The 20346-nt window shown below is 31.0% G+C and overlaps 1 protein-coding gene across 1 annotated transcript; it reads right to left on the minus strand.

The window, feature by feature from the left end:
• Positions 1 to 1118: 1118 nt before the first annotated feature.
• LOC133667915 (inositol-tetrakisphosphate 1-kinase 1-like) lies at positions 1119 to 2351 on the minus strand. The gene has a single exon (XM_062087627.1). The coding sequence runs from the start codon at positions 2275 to 2277 to the stop codon at positions 1285 to 1287; it is 993 nt and encodes a 330-aa protein (XP_061943611.1). The 5' UTR covers positions 2278 to 2351; the 3' UTR covers positions 1119 to 1284.
• Positions 2352 to 20346: the final 17995 nt, after the last annotated feature.

Raw genomic sequence — 20346 nt, forward strand, 5'->3', positions numbered from 1 at the left:
GATGTAAATTAAATTAGTAAACAACACACCCTCTTAAAGAGATTCCAGATAATATATATGGTGATTTTGAATAACTTTTGAGCAAAAAGGTATTGGCTAAAGTTAAACTTCATGATCTCAAAAAAACATTTTTGTACCATTGTTTGGCATTAGGTGGCTTTTGCAACTGCGGTTTCAAAAAATAGATTGTAGCTTTTTTTAATCAAGGTTTTTTTAGGATCTGTTTGTTTACGCGGCTGCGGCTACGTTTTAATTAAAACGCAGCATGCAGCTGTTTGGTTAAAGAAAAGAAGAGGAGCCGTTTGATTAAAGAAAAGAAGAGGATACTGTTCACTGGGTCCCACCTATTTCTTTCAACGCAGCAATTAAAAAATAAGAATTCGTTGCTTTTTAATTGTACTGTTCAATGAACAGTGCAATTAACATGAATAGTGCATAGTGGTGCACTGTTCATGTGAACAGAGAATTGCACTGTTCACTTAAAAATAATGAACAGTGCAATTATCTTTCACTGTTCACTTGCACTGCGTGAGGGTTTTTTTTTAATTTTTTAACATTTAAAAAAATAGTTTAGAGTGAATTTTATACATGATAATATTTTATCTAATTTTATTATATGCTAAAAAAATTATAGAAACTATAGTTTTTGTCGGATATATTTCGTATGTAATAAAATTGTAGATGGTTTCATAGAATAATAAAAAAATATTTTATATAAAGTATGTTTTATTCCATGATGTAATTGCAATAGTTAAATCCACAATATTTAAATTTAAAATCATCAATATATATATATATATATATATATATATATATATATATATTAAATTATTTTTTATAACTTCAATTTTAAAAGCATTTTTAACCAAACACACTAAATTATTTTTTTTCAACCTCAATTTCAATCACAGTTTTAACCAAACACCTATTTTTTCAAACCAATCTCAATTAAAAGTATTTTTTATAAAACAATTTTTTTCAAACCACAACCACAATAGTTACCGCAATACCAAACGGGTATTGATTAACAAAACACTTCAAATCTATGGTTGAGGCAAAACGCATACCAAAACAAACAGACATACAAGTTTATCTAACTGGATATAAACGATGTGGCATATTTGCATTGTTTCTTGCATAATTGCAAGGCTTTTTATTATACTGAAACACCAAGTATTTGATAAAAAGTAGCTACATTTGGCAGGAGATAAAACAAAGTAAGCATGAAATCGCGAAGAAGAAGAAACGGACATACATCTGCTTACTTATAACGGTCCCATTAAGTCAATCATCATCATGCTCCCTCACCATGCTGACATCTCCGCTCTTGTTCTTTTCCATGGAATTTAATAAAAAATCTGTCAACACAGACTCATAATTGGGTATCTTCTCATACCCAGGAAAATAATTTATATCAATAATAAGATACCTATTAGCATCTCTAGCATCCCTAATCACGTCAAAGTTCAACAAACTGATCCCAGTTTCTTCCTTCATTGCCTTGGCTACTTCCTCAACAAAATCCACTGGCGGCATTTCCACTCTGTCAAACTCCCCACCACCACCACCACAATCAGTCTTCTCCTCCAGATTGGATATTTGCGAAAACGGCAGCAGACCCTTCAAAGTAACCAATCTGTCCTCTTTAATATCGGGCAACGATTTCCTCTTGACACATTTCACAAAATCACCAACCACATAGACTTTAAAAATAACCCCACCATGATTAACAAATTCTTGCATTATAATCATCCGTGACTCTAACTTGTCTAATCCTTCCTTATCAAAAACTAAATACATTTTATGAGAGGTCTCACTCCCATCAGCCATTAACGGTTTGGCGATCAGCGGAAACCCTAATTTCTCAATTAAATCATCGGAATTCTTCATCATGGTTTCTGAATCAGAAAAATAATGTTGTCGAGGCACATCTAAAACTTGATTTCTTTCAGAAATTTTTAAATTACTTACAACTTGAAGCATCGAAATCCGATCGTGGAGTCTCTGGATGGAATCAAGAGGATCAATGATGGGAGCATCAGGGTTCAGAGAGGAGAAGTGCAGGAGCTGGGACATCCAATCTGGGCCGTAGAGTTTATGGATGACGCAATCCAAGGGTCCTTGTTCGATAAGAGGTCTTGAAGGATCGATTGGGATGAGATCAATGTTGTGTTGGTCTGCGTGGTGGATGAAGGAGGGTTGGATGAAGGTTTGGGTTTTTTTGGGTGGCAGTGCGTAGCCTACGCGGTGGCGTTTTGAGTGGGTCAACGATGACATGGGTGTTGGGGGGGTGGTGGTGGTGGTGGTTAAGCCTTCAGTGTTGGGTTGTAATTCAAATACTAATAGAAAGACAAGGTGTGTGTGTGTATATATACTGAAATATGAAATTGAAAGAAGAGCAATGAGAATCAGATACTCCTCCATAATTGTAACGCGCCGCATGATTTTTTTGTATTTTAAAAATATTTTTAGAGATTTAATTTATTTTTTTAAATTAATTTTTTAGTATTTTTATATCATTTTGATATACTAATGTCAAAAAATTAAAAATATTATTTTAATATATTTTTAATTAAAAAAAATTTTAAAAAATAATCATTATTATAATATCAAATAAATTCTAATTTTTTTAACATAAAAAACATCTTGATGTTGCTAAAGTTTTTCTAGTAGGAAAAAAACATGATGTTACTTGTGTTAGAACATCTCTAATGAAAAATGTTATTTTAAAGAGCTAAATTGATAAAATAGCATTTTAAATAGTATAAATATAGCTTTTTTTATCATATCTACTCCAATAGAAAAAAAAAAAAAAAGGCTATTTGAAGAGCCAATTATATTGGAGTGAAAGAAACAAATGTTCTATTATTTGTTAATAAGTTTGATGTTATTTTTTTTCCGCTGGCTAGATTTAATTGGTTTATTTTTTTAGTGGCCCCACTTTGTTGGTTTTGGCTTTTTTGAGAGATATGTAGGAATAGCATTTGTGGGAGAAAAAAGACATTTTATCATTTTATTTAGCACTTCCTTTGGAGTGTGCAAAATAAACAAAAAGGAACCAAAATAATATTTTTTTTAATATTTAGCTTTCCATTTAGCACACTTGTTGGAGATACTCTTAATGTATATACTATATAGTCAAAATATTGTTTCTAAAATATTCCTAGTCTCTGTTAAAATTAGTTATTAATTAGAGTTGTTGATACTGATACATATTATGTTGAATTGATAATAAATTAATTTATCTAATTTATCTAATCCTATTTTATTTAAAATTATGATTTATATTTGAGCCAACTATTAGGAAACCTAATGAATCATACACATAAGAATCATTAAAATAAGTTGATTAATCTAGTATGACTTGATTTTAAATAAGTTTTAGAAATTAAGGACTAGAGTGTAAATTATACAATGAATTACAATTTTAGAACTAGAAAAATCGAGTAGTGACTTGGTTGAATAAATTTTTAAAAGTAGCCTAAAATAATATATGTGATATTATTTTAAGGGACAAATTGATATTTTACCATTTATAGGGTTTTTAAATTTCCCTACTAATAGAATATTATGCCTCTTATTTCTTGCGAGATTTAAGATGAGATAAGTACAATACAAAAATATCTAAACACAAATGAAAAGAGTTAAACATTATAAGGTATAACAATCCCTTTCTTTTAAAAGGATTTAGAAGATTTTTCACTAGTGGTTCGTGTAGATTATCATTAGAAATTGAACAATTAGATGGGTTGTGGTTTGCGATAACTCATCCTTTAAGCATATATTCAAAGCTGAAAAGAAGTTCAGATTTTCAAGTAATCTTCGCATAAACTCTAAACAATTCTAAATCTATACGGGATCCATGAGTCCCTGAAAATTTTTAAATTTATCGTTTCTGTTTCCGTTGCATACATGTGTTTCAGGAAACTCAACAACTTGGTCTCCTTGACAAATCTAAAAATAACTCGAATGACCAATAGAAATATAATTTGACTTAAAATAAATATTTAAAATGAGATTTTTTTAATAAAAATTAGGGCGATAATATACTAGATCGATTTAGGTCAACCCAAATTAACTTGTCAATATGCATATCAAGTCATGAAATTATGATAATCTCATAGAAAACAAATTACACAGCTCAATTTTCAATAAACCTAAAATTGAATGATGAAATTGAAAAACAAAATCAATAAATCCAAGTCAGATCGGGTTAACCTGATTAACTCGCAACCTAGATCATGAGATAAGGATAACTTAATATAAAATAAATCAAAACAAGTTATGAAGTTCCATTCTTAATCAACCTAATGTTAAATGATGAAATTGAAAAAATAATATAAAAAATGATTTGAATAATTAGGGTTAACTCGCTAAACTTGTAACTCAAGTAATGAGATATGGATAACCTCATAGAAAGCAGACAAAAATAAATCACAAAGTATAATTCTCTATTAAATCAATTTTTAAAGATGAAATTGAGAGAAAAATCAATTAGTAAAAGAAAAAACAAATTTGAATCAACTAAGTTAACTCATCAAAATTGCAGTCTAAATTATGAATTTATAACAACCTTATAAAATCTCTAATAAATCTAATAATAAAGTATGAAATTGAAATTATATATATATATATATATATATATATATATATTAGAAAAAACAAAAAAAATTACAATTTAATTAAATAGAAAAAAGACAATAAAACACGACATTTATCTTATCTTTTTCAGCTTACTTTTCTAAAGCATAATTGTTTATGATTTTTCAACCAACCTTTTAAAAGCAGGCTAAGAGCTCAATTGGTATTCTTATAGCAATTAATTTTTAAAGTTTTTTTTATTTATAAATATATTAAAAAAAAATTTAAAAAAATTTAAAATTTATTTTTAACATTAAAACATCAAGATAATAAAAAAATTATTTTAAAATAAAAATATAAAAAACTTTCAATTTTTTTTAAAATATTTTTAAAATATAAAAACAAACTACATATTACCTTAAAATAATCATGGATATATCAGACAGCCGCCGACACACCCCACACCCCAACAAACACATTTTGATATTACATACAAAGCTTTTTTTTTATATAAAGGTGTGTTGATTACATTTACAAGCTCCGAACACGTTTCATCCAATGATCTGTGGCTGTTTGAACTTTGAACCGCACAACATGTTTTAGAACATTACTTTCTTGAATGGTAATGGAACATCTGATCTGATGGAATCATTCCTTGCAAATTGCAAGATGCTGCCGGCAACCACTGTAAACTAACGCCACTCTCTCTGTTACTTTTTTTTTTTTATTATTATTATTTTATTAACATGAATATTCAGATTAATTTATATGTATCTCGACTAATTTTATAATTTTTAAAATTAACAACTATGTAAGCCTTTAGTGGCTATAAGGTCTATGAAACTCAAACTAATAATCTCTAAAAAATAAATTTAAAACCTGACTAATTAAATAATTTCTTATAAAAAAATTATTATGAACTTCTTATAATTTATAATTTAGTTGTTTTTTCATATTGCCTTTATTTATATATTATTTTGCATCTCGGAATTAATAAGTTAATAACACTTTTACATAATAAAAAAATCAATAAAAAAAATTAAATTATTTAATAGATTATTATTATATTTTATATAGTGACTAAAAAATCATTATATTAAATATTATAATTTTTCATTGACTTAAAAAATAAAAAAACATATATAGCCACTACCGTCCAAATCTAAACTTAGATCTCAAAAAACAAATATCCCGGATTAAATTTCTATCGAATCATGATCTCTCCACCGTTTATTTAAGAAAAAAATACAATGACTTTCCATCCATTTTAACTCTAAAACAGATACTCGCTCTAGCCCACAAAAGTAATATTATTCCTCATCTCGATCTTCACTTGGGGTTTAAGAAACCGTTTGGTTAATTTTTTAAAAAAATTTAATATGATTTATATGTTTTGAATTGTTTTGATATGTTAATATTAAAAATAACTTTTAAAAAATAAAAAAATATCATTGACATGCATTTCAGCATGAAAAATTATTTAAAAAATAATCGCTACCATCCTGTAAACATATTCAAAGCTTCTACATCAGTTCTTTGAGCTCAACATCCATTCACCTCTTTTCAACTTTATTTTACTTCAAAAATCTTTTGAATTTTTTAAAATATTTTTTGTTTAAAAATATATTAAAAAATTATTTTATACATAAATACATAAAAAATAAAAAAATAATAATTTAAAGTAAAAAAAAATAGTTTTTAAAATACAAAAACAGGACAAAATCTGTCTAAATCTTTCATCCAATTTATTCTCTCTCAGTTCAACAGGTTGATGCGTCTCAAATTTTTTTATGGCATTGACAATTCTTAAGCATGAGGTGGATACCTATCTAGGTTTTTCAATTCTCAGATTTAAACCTTACAAAACAGCTCACATCACTTAGCAAATCCCTATGAAGTTGGGGTTGAAGAAATAAACCCATTCAGAGCTCTTAATACAGGATTTGAAACAACCTCTCAAGATTATTAGCAATTCCTTTTTTTATTATGGATATTCAAAGAAAAACATAAGATCCATGTCCAAGACAAACTTCAACTGCCCAAGAATCAGAGGTGAAGGTTTCCCTAAAGAAGATTGCTTTTAGCGAAGGGTTAACAAGGGTTTCCTTCAAAGTCTTATATTTTATGGGAAGGAGGCTTCCAATGACTACAATTTTGGGTCTGCAACATGGTTTGATGGTCGACATTCTATCTGTCTATCATTTGCAGTAACGGTAGAAAAACACAACGTACTTATATTGAGCATATATAGGTACCATTCAATTTGAAGTTAACAAGCACATTGAGCAACGGCGGTTAGTTTTTGGGGAGCCTTAGGGTTTTCAAATCACACACTGATCAATGCACTGCGTTGGGAAGCAACACTAATTATAGAAAAGTTGAAAAACCACGACCACTCAATTATTTTTTTTTAATTATTATTATTAATATGGGTGTCTGAGTCAGTTTACGCGTATTTTGATTAATCTCATGAACCCTGAAATTAACAACCATGCATGTAAGCCTCTAATAACCTTGAGGTTTGTGGAACTCGAACTGATGATCTATAGAGAACAAACCTAGAGTCTAATCAATTGAGTTATACCCCCTCAAAGTTACACCCACCCACTTATTATTTTTTTTATTAATTTGGGTGTCCGGGCCAGCTTACGCGCACCTCGACTAATCACACGGGTCCTGAAGTTAACGATCATGTAAGTCTCCAGTGGCTCTGAGGTTTGTGAAACTCAAACTGGTGACTTCTAAGAAGCAAACTCAAAATCTGACCAGTTAAGCTACACACCTCAAGATTGCACCCACCCAATTATTCATCCTTATTCAAGATTGCATTAAAATCCATTTCGATTGCCCAAGGCTAGAAAATGACTTGGAAAGTTTGATAAGGACATCCCACAAAAATTGCGATATATCAGGGGCTTTTGGACCAGCATAAACCATAGTAGAAGTGAAGGACTTCTCTATAAAGAAAAACTTAATGTGCATGTATTCTCTATAATTCTCTAACACAAAAACAACCATGCAATCTTCATTTAAAAAAAAAAACACATGCCACCCGAAGATACTCAATGCCTTAATGCGATGAGACCTTAATAACATCAGAAGGTTGGACAACACTATATGGGCTATGCTAAAACAAGAGCAGTATGCTCATAAGAAAAAAAAAAGAAAAAATTACACGAGGTTAAGAAGAGCTTATAGCCAACTCCCTCGCAATTCCAAAGCATTATACTCATTACACTACCAGAAATTTGCTTAATACCAACAACCTTACCGACAGAATACTTCTGTAGGTAATTTGAGGTCGCCATTACCAACAGAATTTTATCCGTCCGTAATTCCATCGGTATATACCGACGAAAACATTCAGTATATACCGACGGAATTATGGATGGAATGTTCAGAATTTAAAAAAAAAGATGGTTCACTAATATGGAGGTTTTTGCGGGTGATTTTTACCGATGGAATCATCGAGGGATTCAAAACGACAACTCTGTACGGTGACGTGACCGATTCATCGACAGAATCACCGACAGAATCACCGAGGGATTCAAAACGACAACTCCGTACGGAGACGTAACCTGTTTACCGTCAGAATAGCCAACGGAATCACAGACGAAATAATTCTGTTGGTGAAGCCGTCGATAAAAGTTAATATATACCCACTCTGCTGACCCTCTCCTCCCCTATTTCACCTTCTTCTTCCCCATCCCAACTCTCCCCAACTGCAAACAACCAGCCCTCCCAAAAAAAAATCTCCCTCTTCTCAACACAACAAGTCATATTTCTTGAAGTTTTGTGGTCACAACATCCATGTTCTGATTTACCGACGGATTTTATCAGTTTTTGTAAGTAATTCTATCTTTTTAAATTTTAACATTTAAATGTCAATTTTATTGTTTTTTTAGCATATGTATTTTGTTAGTAGATGTACATGTTTTATTGTTATTTCTCAAACAAACTTGTAGTATATGAATGTATAATTTTATACTTGTTATGGTTTGTTTTGGATTTTGTAAGATTGTATTTGTTTGTAAATTGTTGAAACTTTATTGAATTACCGAATTACACTCTGTTTTAATTTTTATCAATGGTATTGCGGAGTTGTAATTTTCGTATATTTATATGTATTAATTTGTATGGACGTTGATAATTGATAATGAATGTTTAATATTTATGAGAAGTTGTAATTGGTTTGTTGGATAATCTCGAGGTAAACCAATATTTTTGCAAATTTATTTACCTAACATAGTTAATTAATACATATTGTCATCATAATTTTATAGAGGTTCGATAGAAGTCATGGATGATCGTTCATGGATGTATCGAGATTCACCCCAAAGATTACGAAGGATGGATTATTGTAACGAGTTCAGGGTTTTATTAATTTCGCAACGTCTAGTCCTAGAAATTTTACTGGATGCGGTATTAGGTGTCCATGCAGGAAGTGTCAAAATAAAAAGTATTTGCATCCAGATGTTGTAATGATGCATCTTCTACACAAAGAGTTTATGGAGAATTACCAGTGTTGGTATGCATACGGAGAAGTATTTGTTAGTAGGAGAATGAGAGAAAAGGTCGTTGGGTCACCTTCTAGTGCAAACAACATGCATGAAGCGACAAATAACAACACTAATCCTTACAGGAATATGGTTATGGATGCTATGAGAATGAATCAAGGTAATGTCAGTCAATATCCAATTGTAGAAGAAGAACCTAATACAGATACCGCTAGGTTTTTTTATTTGTTGAAAGATTCTGACAAACCATTATGGGATGGCTGCACGAACCACAGTAAATTATCGGTCGTAGCACAGGTTTTCACCATCAAGTTAGATCACGAGTTGAGTGAGGCCGGTATGACAAGATTATTGAATGAGCGAGAAGCATTTTACCTGAAGGAAACAAGCTGAAAGAGAACTTCTATGCTGTGAAGTCCATGATGAAACCCCTCGGTTTAGGATACCAAAAAATTGACATGGCCCTAACTTCTGCATGTTATACTACCTTGAAAATGCTGAGATGACCGAGTGCATGACATGCGGGCATTCCCGTTACAAACCCAGAACTGGTAGGGGAAAGACTCTAGTGGCATATAAAAAACTTAGATACTTCCCAATCACGCCTAGACTGCAGAGGTTATTCATGTCACGAAGAACTGCTGAGCACATAACATGGCACCAATCACATGATGCGATTGATGGAGTGATGATGCATCCTTTTGACGGCGAAGCGTGGAAACACTTTAACGGTGTGCATCATCACTTTTCAGCTGAATCAAGGAACATGCGTCTTGGGTTATGTATAGACGGATTCAACCCATTCGGGTCATTTGTTGGTCCTTATTTTTGTTAGCCGGTCATACTCACGGTTTATAACTTGCCACCAGGAATGTGTATGAGGCTGGAGTTCATGTTTTTATCTACTATCATACCTGGTCCAAGCAGTTCGGGCCGGAATATAGATGTTTGTCCTTGACTGTTGATTGATGAGTTGGCGCAGTTGTGGTCCTCTGGAGCTTTGACTTACGATATATCGAGGAAACAAAATTTCCTTATGAGGGTGGCTTTGATGTGGACTATCAATGATTTTCAGTTTATGGAATGCTTTCTGGTTGGAGCACGCATGGGAAACTAGCATGTCCATAATGCATCAAAAATAATAAGGCATTCACGCTAACATTCTGGTGAAGAATTACATGATGTTGTATCAGAGTACGGTGACATTGTGTTTGGTCTCCAATCAGGTAAGCAGAAGTTTTCTGGTTTTGGTTTGACCCATAATTGGGTAAAGTGAAGTATTTTTTGGGAGCTTTCTTATTGTAAGACCAATCTTCTCCGCCATAACTTTGACGTCATACACATTGAGAAGAACATGTTTGAGAACATTTTCAACACCGTCATAGATGTGAAGAGGAAGACAAAGGACAATATCAAGGCTAGATTGGATGTAGCTTTGTTCTGTAACCGTAAAAATATGGAGTTGATTTGTGATGAGTCACGGGTCGCAAAACCAAGAGCAAGCTTCGTGTTAGAGAAAAATACACAATTACTAGTCTATAAATGGCTTAAGAGTCTGCATTTTTTGGATGGACATGCCTCAAACATATCAAGGCTGGTTAATATGGAGGAATGCATATTGTATGGAATGAAGAGTCATAACTGTCACGTGTTTATGCAAACACTCATCCCATTAGTTTTTCGTGATTTGTTGCCAAAGGGGATATGGAATGCACTCACGGAGATCAGTCATTTCTTTAGAGATATATGCTCTAGCAAGTTGAATGTTGATCACATTGAGAGGCTTGAAACGAATATCGTCGAGACACTATGCAAACTTGAGATGATATTCCCTCCATCATTTTTTGACTCAATGGAGCATCTCCCCATACATCTACCGTTCGAGGTAAAAGTTGGAGGACCAGTCCAGTATAGATGGATGTACCCATTCAAATGGTTAGATATTACAGTTGCAATGTAATTCATATATAAAAGTATTTTCTTTGTTTTTCTTAATTGAAAATATTTGATTAATTCAATGCATGTACTTATTCAATCTCAAGAAAAAGGTTAAGAACAAGGCACATATTGAGAAGATCTCAACATTTATCTTGTACTATTTTGAACCTCATCTGAAAATGAAAATCAATTGCGTTCCACGGCATGATGATGGCGGTGAAGTGCCTTCCATGGGAACTTGTCAATATTCTCCAATTCTGGATGACCCACACCTAAAAATGTCGTAAGAGGAAGATATTTGTCGAAAATAGAGTTCAAACAAGCACACAATTATATTCTATTTAACTGTGATGAGTTGAGACCTTTTATTCAGTAAGTATATATATGTGCAATACTAATTAAACTTTATCAATAATATATTGTTAATTATGCATTGTAATATCATACACTCATTATCATATGCAGGCAACATCGATAATATTTGTTGTCCCATAACTCACAGCTGATCGAATCCCAGATCTTTCAATTACAAGATGAACAATTTACCACATGGTTCAGAACACATGTAAGCACTATCACAAACTCATTCTCACTTGTAAAATTATTATATGCATGTCACTATGCAATTCTCGTTTACTGTTCATTGATGTACATTACATACAAGGTTTATCAAATGAGAAGAAGTGTTGCTAAGTCATTGTCTTCACTAAGCTTGGGCCCTGAAAGAAAAGTTAAGTGCTACAACGGGTATTTTGTCAATGAATATGTTTTCCATACTGAAAAATACGGGCATGGAAGAAAGACATATAACAGCGGTGTCTGTGTCAAGGGATCGACTAATAGTGAGTTGGAAGTTGACTACTATGGTATATTAGAAGAGGTCGTCGAACTGCAATATCATAGCGAGAAGAATAGAGTGTTTTTATTCAAATGCTATTGGTATGACACAACTGGTAGAGGAATCAGAGTTGATCTGCATTATGGTCTGGTCGAAATCAACTCAAAAGCTAGACTCCGCAACATAAACGATGTCTTTGTTTTAGCAAAGCAATGTCAACAAGTTTATTACACATACACCCCTTCATTTAGAAAGGATCGATCAAGAGTGGATTGGTTGTCCGTTTTAAAAACGAAACCCAGGGGTCGTGTCGAGCTTGTACAGGATGAAAACGAAGACACAAGTGTGCGAGATGAAGTCTTTCAAGTTAGTGAGTTAGTTGAACCATATCGAGTTGCTCCTTCGATTGACTTAGAAGAAAATTCAAATTTTCATGTTTTCGATGATAATCTTGTTGATGTTGACGTAGAGAAGTTAAATGTTGTTTTGAGCATTATCACCGACGTCCATACAGACGGATTAAGGTCCATTGACATTTCACAGAGAGTTGAAAAATAATTACTTGAAATGTCACTATTACCGATGACTTTGCCGACGGACGGCAGTTCGTCAGCATTTCACAGAGAATTGAAAAATAATCACCGCAAATGCCACACTTACCGACAAATTTGCAAACGGATTCCAATCCGTCGGTATGTTGTCGGCGGGTCAATATTACCGACACAATCATCAACGGACTGTGCGAATTCCAAAGGGCGGTGCATTAAATGCATCTCTGACCGTGTCAGGTGCCGACGGAATTACTGACGGACTGCGAAAAATATGGAGGGTAATTAAAAACGTTGGTGCGAAATTCAAAAATTACCGATGGATTTTCGTCACTCCACCGACGGAATAAATTAAAATAATATTATTTTTTATTTTTGTCGGTGAATTCGTCGGTAAAACTGTGCTATAAATCTCAGCGACCGCCCCTTCAGTTCATTTTTTCATATGCTCTGTTCTTCACCTTTCAGTTTTGATTTTTTTCCTCTCATTTCTTCAAGACTTTTACCTGCAATCTCTAACTAGTTTTCTTCTGAATCTTCACCAAATTAAAAGGTATGTGTTTCCTCTATTTCATTTTACTTTAAGGATTTTTATTTTTGTTTTAGCTATTTTTATTTTTGTTATGTTTTTTGTTTTGGTGTATTTTTATAATGTAGATAAAGTCTTGAAATAAACACATTATTAAGGTAAGCATATTTCATTCCTAAAGTCTATAGTTTTTTTTTAATTTATTGAATATATTTTATTGTTGTATTGGCATAATAATTGAGTAATTTGTTGAATTGTAATTGTTAATGTTGAATTTACCTTAGAATTAGTAATTGGATATGTTGGAATAATTAGTAATTTTAATCTATTCTTGCATGATTTGTGTTTAATTATTTCCATTAATTTTAATTGTTAGTCTAGAGTTTTTTTTGAATTTATTGAATATATTTTATTGTTTGTATTTACATAATGATTGAATAATTTGTTGAATTATAATTGTTAATGTTGAATTTACCTTGTAATTAGTAATTGAATATGTTGGAATAATTAGTAATTTTAATCTATTCTTGCATGATTTGTGTTTAATTATTTCCATTGATTTTAATTGTTAGTCTAGAGTTTTTTTTAATTTATTGAATATATTTTATTGTTTGTATTACCATAATAATTGAATAATTTGTTGAATTGTAATTGTTAATATTGAATTTACCTTGTAATTAGTATGAATGTTATTTGTATAGATGTTATGTTATATACAATATTAGTATAGATGGGGTCAATTGGTTGTGGCTATTGTCAATATTTGCAAATTTGTGGATTTGGGTAGTATCCAGTATAGGAGAGGTGCTGTCAATTTTTTTTTAACATTCAAATTTAATTATATAATTATTCGTATAAAATTGTGTAGATGCATAGAACGAAATCCACAGCTCATCGCTCACGTATGGTCGCAGCTAGTTCTTCTAGCAGCAAGAATGATATATCCTTAGGTGTCTCTCAAGAAGAGGCAAATACGCCACCTGCACCATCAACCGATGCTCCCTCTTCCAGCACGGTTTCACAGAGCAGAGACGGCGTGCCTTCGCAGCGGAATCAATTCACCCACAAGTACAAGGCACAATGGAAGGATGACCTTTCAATGTAAGTTTGTTAAGGTTTTAGTTTTTTTAAAAAAAACATTATAACATAATTTATTAACAACTAATCAATATTTTATTAATTTAATTTATTTTCAGGTTCACAAACATTGAGCCGCCCGAGTAATATCATCGGCGTTTAAATCATCGATGAAGATTCTATTATTTCAATAGAGTCAGGTATCTAGACATCCTGAATAGATACCTCAAATCGATGCAAGATTTGACAGATTTGAGGTAGGTGTTAATTTCTAATTTCCAGCTTATTTCTAATAATTTATTAATATAATTACAAATAAATTATTATTTTTATTTACCTAATTATTTATACACAGGACAAATTCGCCTAGGACAATGCGTATGACAAAGTTGTGAGGAGGGTGTGGGAAAATCACGCAGCAACTAGGTAACATAAAAAACAATACAAGATTTTTTTAGAAAAATATTTATGTTTCAAAATCTAATTTCTGGCTATGGAAGTAGGTCGCGTAATTTTTGGTATGAAGTGCAAAAAAAGGCAAGAAAACCCGCGAGAGATAAGAGTCTCCAAGGCTGGAACGACGTGGCGATTTGGAGCGATTTCAAATCGATATACATCTCGGCAGATATATGGCCGCTCTATCTTAAGCATGTGATGTCTGAGCGGTTCACACGACGCTCACAATCCGGTGCTGGCAACCGGAATCGGCCAATTCATGGCTCGGTGACAACGCATATCAGCGGCTCCGTTCTGTTTGCTGCACATGCGAAACGGATGGTAAGATTAATTTAAATGAAATATATCGTTAAATTAATTTGTTGTTAATTAATTTTTTTAATTATAGGCTATGTCTTTTAGACGTGAGCCAAGCCTGATGGAGCTGTTTGTTGAGATGCACGTGTGGCGTCAAGACCGCCAAAAGGGGGCACAACAATTCGTTGACAACTGTGCTCAACACTTTGTGGTATGTGTGTTCAACCATTTTATTTTGTAAGTTATTATTTTTATTGAATTGAATATGATGATTACTTTTTTCATTTTCAAGAGACCTATAATAGCCGGTTGAGGGAGAGATATGGGGACGATCCTTTGACCCATCCGGAATTCAATCTGGAGTTGTGGATGGAGGTTGGATCGTCCGGTGGACCCGATAAAAATCAGATTTACGGGCTCTCCAATATTACGGTCGATAACTTGCAGGCGGCCCATAGTGTCTCAACCGTTGAGAGCTCCCAATCAGTATCGAGCACCCAACTAAGGAGTTTGTGGCCTTGAAGCAACACACGGCTCGGCTCACCGAAAAATACAACCATCTATCTGTGGAGCATACAGAACTCAAAGCGAATCATGAACAGCTTCGTCAAATAGTCATGAACATGGCATCACAGAGTGGTGATCCATGTGCGCCTCCTTTTTGGTCGTATAACAATCAGCCTCCTCCTCCTCCTCCAGCTCCACCATTATGTTAATTTGTAATGAATATTATTTAATTTAACATTTTTTTAAAAACACATTCAATTTGTAATGAATATTATTTAACTTCATTTTTTTTTTGTTTTTGATGTTTAATAAAAAATTTATTTGCACAATTGGTTTTTTTACTATTAATTTATATAATTTTTATATTATTTATTCTAAATAACTTTTTTAAAAAATATTTAAACATACTCACCGAGGGTTTTCAATTAATCCGTCGGCATTTAACAGAGAGCGGGGAAATTTCAATTTTAGCGACGACTTTACAGATGGAATTAATCCGTCGGCATTTGACAGAGAGTGGGGAAATTTCAATTTTAGCGACGACTTTACAGACGGAATTAATCCGTCGGCATTTCACAGTGTCTTGGTGCAAATTTCACAATCACCGACGATCTTACCGACGGAAATAATATGTCGGTATTTCACACACTCACTGACGGAATAAATCCGTCAGTATATTTCTAGCAGGAATTTTTTTTTACACGCAATTTCTGTCTATAAAACCATCGATAATTTTTTTTTACCAACTGATTTAGCGACGGAATGAGGTATTACCAACTAAAGGAACGCCGACGGAAGTTTTTTGTCGGTGATGTCGTCGGTAAAAATATTACCGACGAACTCTGAATCACAAATCGACGAAATATTTCCCTCAGTAAAACTATGAAATCTTGGTGTTAAAAATAAGGAGCTAAACAAGGGATTAGGGACGTATTAATTTAACATTAGTTACCAGTGGTAATATTATCGATATTAGTACTCTCCAAGTCATCAAAAATTCCATTTTCATCAATAATCTTGCTATCAGGATTTACCCGAGCATTTTTTAGATGACATAACAATGTCAGAAGGGATTTGATCATCCTTCTCTAAATTAAACCCCATTTTCATGAAGACATCATCTGCTTCACTTAAGTCGTTGAGAGACCCCATGTTAGCATTAACTTGAGCCTGAGAGGGAAGCTTTCCTTCCTCAATAATCACAACAATCTGCTTCTTATTAGTGGGGGACGATGATGTAGCATCCAAGGATGATTTAGAAGAACTAGGTTTTAAATCGGAAAACAGTAGAGGGTTTAGGTTGGTTTGTGGTTGGACTAGCACCAAGCACCATGGGCTTTTTTAGTCGGGGGTTTATTGGGTTTCACCCCATGTATCATATTTTAACGCGACATAATTATCACTGTTAATAAACGCTCTGTAACATGTCCGGTCCGTAATTTAAAGCAAAATGTTGCCATCCAAGTAAAAAAATTCGATATTAGAGGGTTAATTATCTTGTACATCCTATTGTATTTTCTATATGTTTAAAAGGTTTTTCTTTTCTATTTTTTCTGTTTTAATATCATCTTTATATATTATATTTTCAATATTTTTACACACATGCCTACATCAATTGGTGTTACTAATGCCATTAATAACTTACAAGTATTGTTTGCTCACGTCATGAAATTTTTCAATAATATATATTTTAGTCTCTAAATTTATTTGAAAATTTTATTTTTGTCCTTATATTTTATTTTTATTAAAAATAAGCCTATTCAAAGTTATTTTTTCCATCATAATTTACAATAAATAGGATTTTGCACTTGAATGAATTTTATTTTATCATAAATTCGATCAAAATTAATTAAATAATTTAAATGAGTGAATAAGTAAGGTAAAAGTTAATTAGAAAAACTGGAATATACTGAGGATAATGTATCAGCAAGGTGAACATAAAAAAGTTCTATATTATGGTCAAATTTTTTTATTTTTTTAAATATTTTTCTAATAAAAAAATGAGATAAAAAAAGAGAACAGTAATCAAATTCTCATAATACATATCATGTTATAGAAGAAATATATAAATCTATGATAATATGGCTAAATAAAAACAAAATCAAATAAAAACAATTCAATAATCTTATAAAAACAACAACAACGTGCTGCGCGCTTTTTTTCAAAGAATTAGAAAAATAAATTAAGAAAACAAAAAAAATAAATTTTAATAATAAATATATAATATTACAAAAAAACAATAGTATTTTTTTAGAAGCGTAGTTAACTCTTAGTAACTTTCATATAAACCCATTTAAATTATTTATCTAATATTGACCAACTTTAGGATTTAACATGTAGGGAATTTATTTTTAAAAACACCCCAATCTAGGGACTAAATTGCATTTAATATAATATGTGATGACCAAAAAAAATTTTATATTTATAGGTCAGCATTATAAGAGCCTATAGAAGATCCTAACATTGTCATAATTGGTCATTTATAAGATAAAAAAGAATGAATGAATCTTGTAGAATTTCTAATAAATTATTCGATTTCTTTCAAAAACATATGATTATTAATCTTCTTTATATCATTTTAAAATATCAAAAAATATCTAGAAAAATATTTAGAAAATCAGTCTGATTTTATTTTTGTTTGTTCTGTTTAAAGAAAGGAAGGATTCACGTAATCTTAAGAAGTTATAAAATAATAAAAGAAAAACAGTGTTAAATATAAAATAAAGAATACAAAAACATACAAAAGTAACTTTTCCACCCGTGGAGGGCATTGAATATAACAATGTGAAGATTCTCAAAAAATTCAAAATCTCTATTGTTTATAATTAACTTCGGATGATCAATAAACAAATTATAGAAGAAACTTCGTATGGATTAACAAGGACTAGTGAGTAACTTTCTTTACCATTTCTAAACAATATAGTTAAATATAACTTCATTATTGTAGTTTATCAAAAATAATTAATTAGTAATCATGATCTTAGAAATTAAATATGCTTTCTTGTAAATTTATAACTTAATTAATTTCACCCTCTTTATTTTTTTTATTTTTTAAATAAGCAGATTTTTTTGGAGCTATATATAATAGCAAAACACTAAAAACTATGACTCATTATCTCAGAAATTAAATATGTTTTCATGTAAATTTATAACTTAATCAATTTTATTTTTTTTATTTTTTTTATTTTTTAAAAATAAATAGATCATTTTTTCGAGCCTATATTAGCAAAATAATAAAAAGTATGATTAATTTGGAATAGTGTTTTTTTCACCATTCAAACACTCATTCTTCTTCTTCTTCTTTATTCTTTTTAATATTATATTATTTTGAGAGTTATGCTTCATAATATTTTTTATTTTCTTTGTATTAGATTGTATATCAGTCTCATGGATTTTTTTTATATATTTTAACCTACAACATTAGATTTGTTAGAAAAGAGCTTCATAATTTTTTAATTTGTTTTTTTATGAATTTGTCATGATTTTATTATCTAGATCACAGGTTTAGCAAGTTAACCTAAATTGACTCAAGTCGTCTTTTTTTACTACCTTTTCTAGTTGATTTTTTTTATTTCATTCTTTAACATTGATTTGGTTGGAAATGTGCTGCATAATTGTTTTTTATTTGCTTTCTATGAGGTTATCATAATCTCATGATCCAAGTCTCGAGTTTGATAGGTTGATCCAGGTTGACTTGATTTATTTTTTTGGATTCTTTTTTAATTGAATAATTGTTTTCCTCAATTTCACCCTCTAACAACTCATATTTTTTCAGTTTTTTTTAATTTCATCCTTCAATATTATGATATTTAAGAATTGAAATTCATGATTTTTCTTCAATTTTCTTTTTGTATAGTTATCCCAATCTCATAGGTTTATTTTTTTCTTTTTAATTCTAACCTTCCGTACTAGATATGTTGGAAATGGAACTTTGTAAATTGTTTTATTTGCTTTCGATGAAGTTATCTTAGTCTCATAACTCATTTCGTGAGTTTAACAGGTTAACCTAAATTGATTCAAATTATTTTTTTAAATTGATTTTTTTTTCAATTTCATCATTCAGCATGAGTTGATTGGAAACTAAGCTTTATATTTTTTTTAATTTTTTTTCTTTAGGATTATCCAAATCTCATGACCCAGGTCATGGATTTGGCAGATTGACTTGTGTTTACTCTGTTTATTTTTTATATCTTTCTAATTAAAAAAAATTTTGGGCTTCATAATTGTTTTTTTATTTGTATCTATAGATCCAAGTCACAAGTTTTGTAGGTTGGTCCGGGTTGACTTGATTTATTTTTCAGATATTTTTTTAATTAAATATATATATTTTTAATTTCACCCTTCAGCAACTTAATCTTTTATTTGAAGTTTTTTTTTTAATTTTATCTTTCAATATTAGGTTATTTAATAATTGAGCTTCATTATTTTTTTCAATTTACTTTTTGTGGAATTATCCTAGCCTCATGGAATTTTTTTTCCTTTTTAATTTCAATCTTAAATATTGGATATGTTGAAAATGGAGCATTGTAATTTTTTTATTTACTTTTTATGAAATTATCTCGGTCTCAAGACCCAACTCATAAGTTTAACAGCTTAACCCAAATTGACTTGGGTCATTTTTTGTTGCTTTTTCTAATTGTTTTTTTTTTCAATTTCATCATTCAATATGGGTTGGTTGGAAAATGAGCTTCATCATATTTTCTGATTTGCTTTTCATAAGGTTATTCTGATCTCATAACTCAGGTTGTAGGTTTGACAGGTTGACCTGAGTTTATTCCGTTCAATTTTTATACCTTTTTTTAATTGAATATTTTTTAATTGGATTTCATAATTTTTTTATTTGATTTTTATGAGGTTATCCTGATCTTATGACCTAGACGCAGGGTTAGTACATTGGTTTGGGCTGACTTTGTTTATTTTTTGGGCCCTTTTTAATTGAATATTCTTTTTTTCAATTTCATCATTCAATATTAGGTTGTTTGGGAATTAAGCTTCATAATTATTTTCAAATTTCTTTCTATAGAGTTATTCCGGTCTCATGGATTTAGTTATTTTTCT

This window comes from Populus nigra, chromosome 11 (genome assembly GCF_951802175.1).
Source record: "Populus nigra chromosome 11, ddPopNigr1.1, whole genome shotgun sequence".
NCBI lineage: Eukaryota > Viridiplantae > Streptophyta > Magnoliopsida > Malpighiales > Salicaceae > Populus > Populus nigra.

What these genes read in the sequence shown, in the direction of transcription:
- LOC133667915 (XM_062087627.1), bottom strand. Translation starts at nt 2,277, where the DNA reads ATGTCATCGTTGACCCACTCAAAACGCCACCGCGTAGGCTACGCACTG.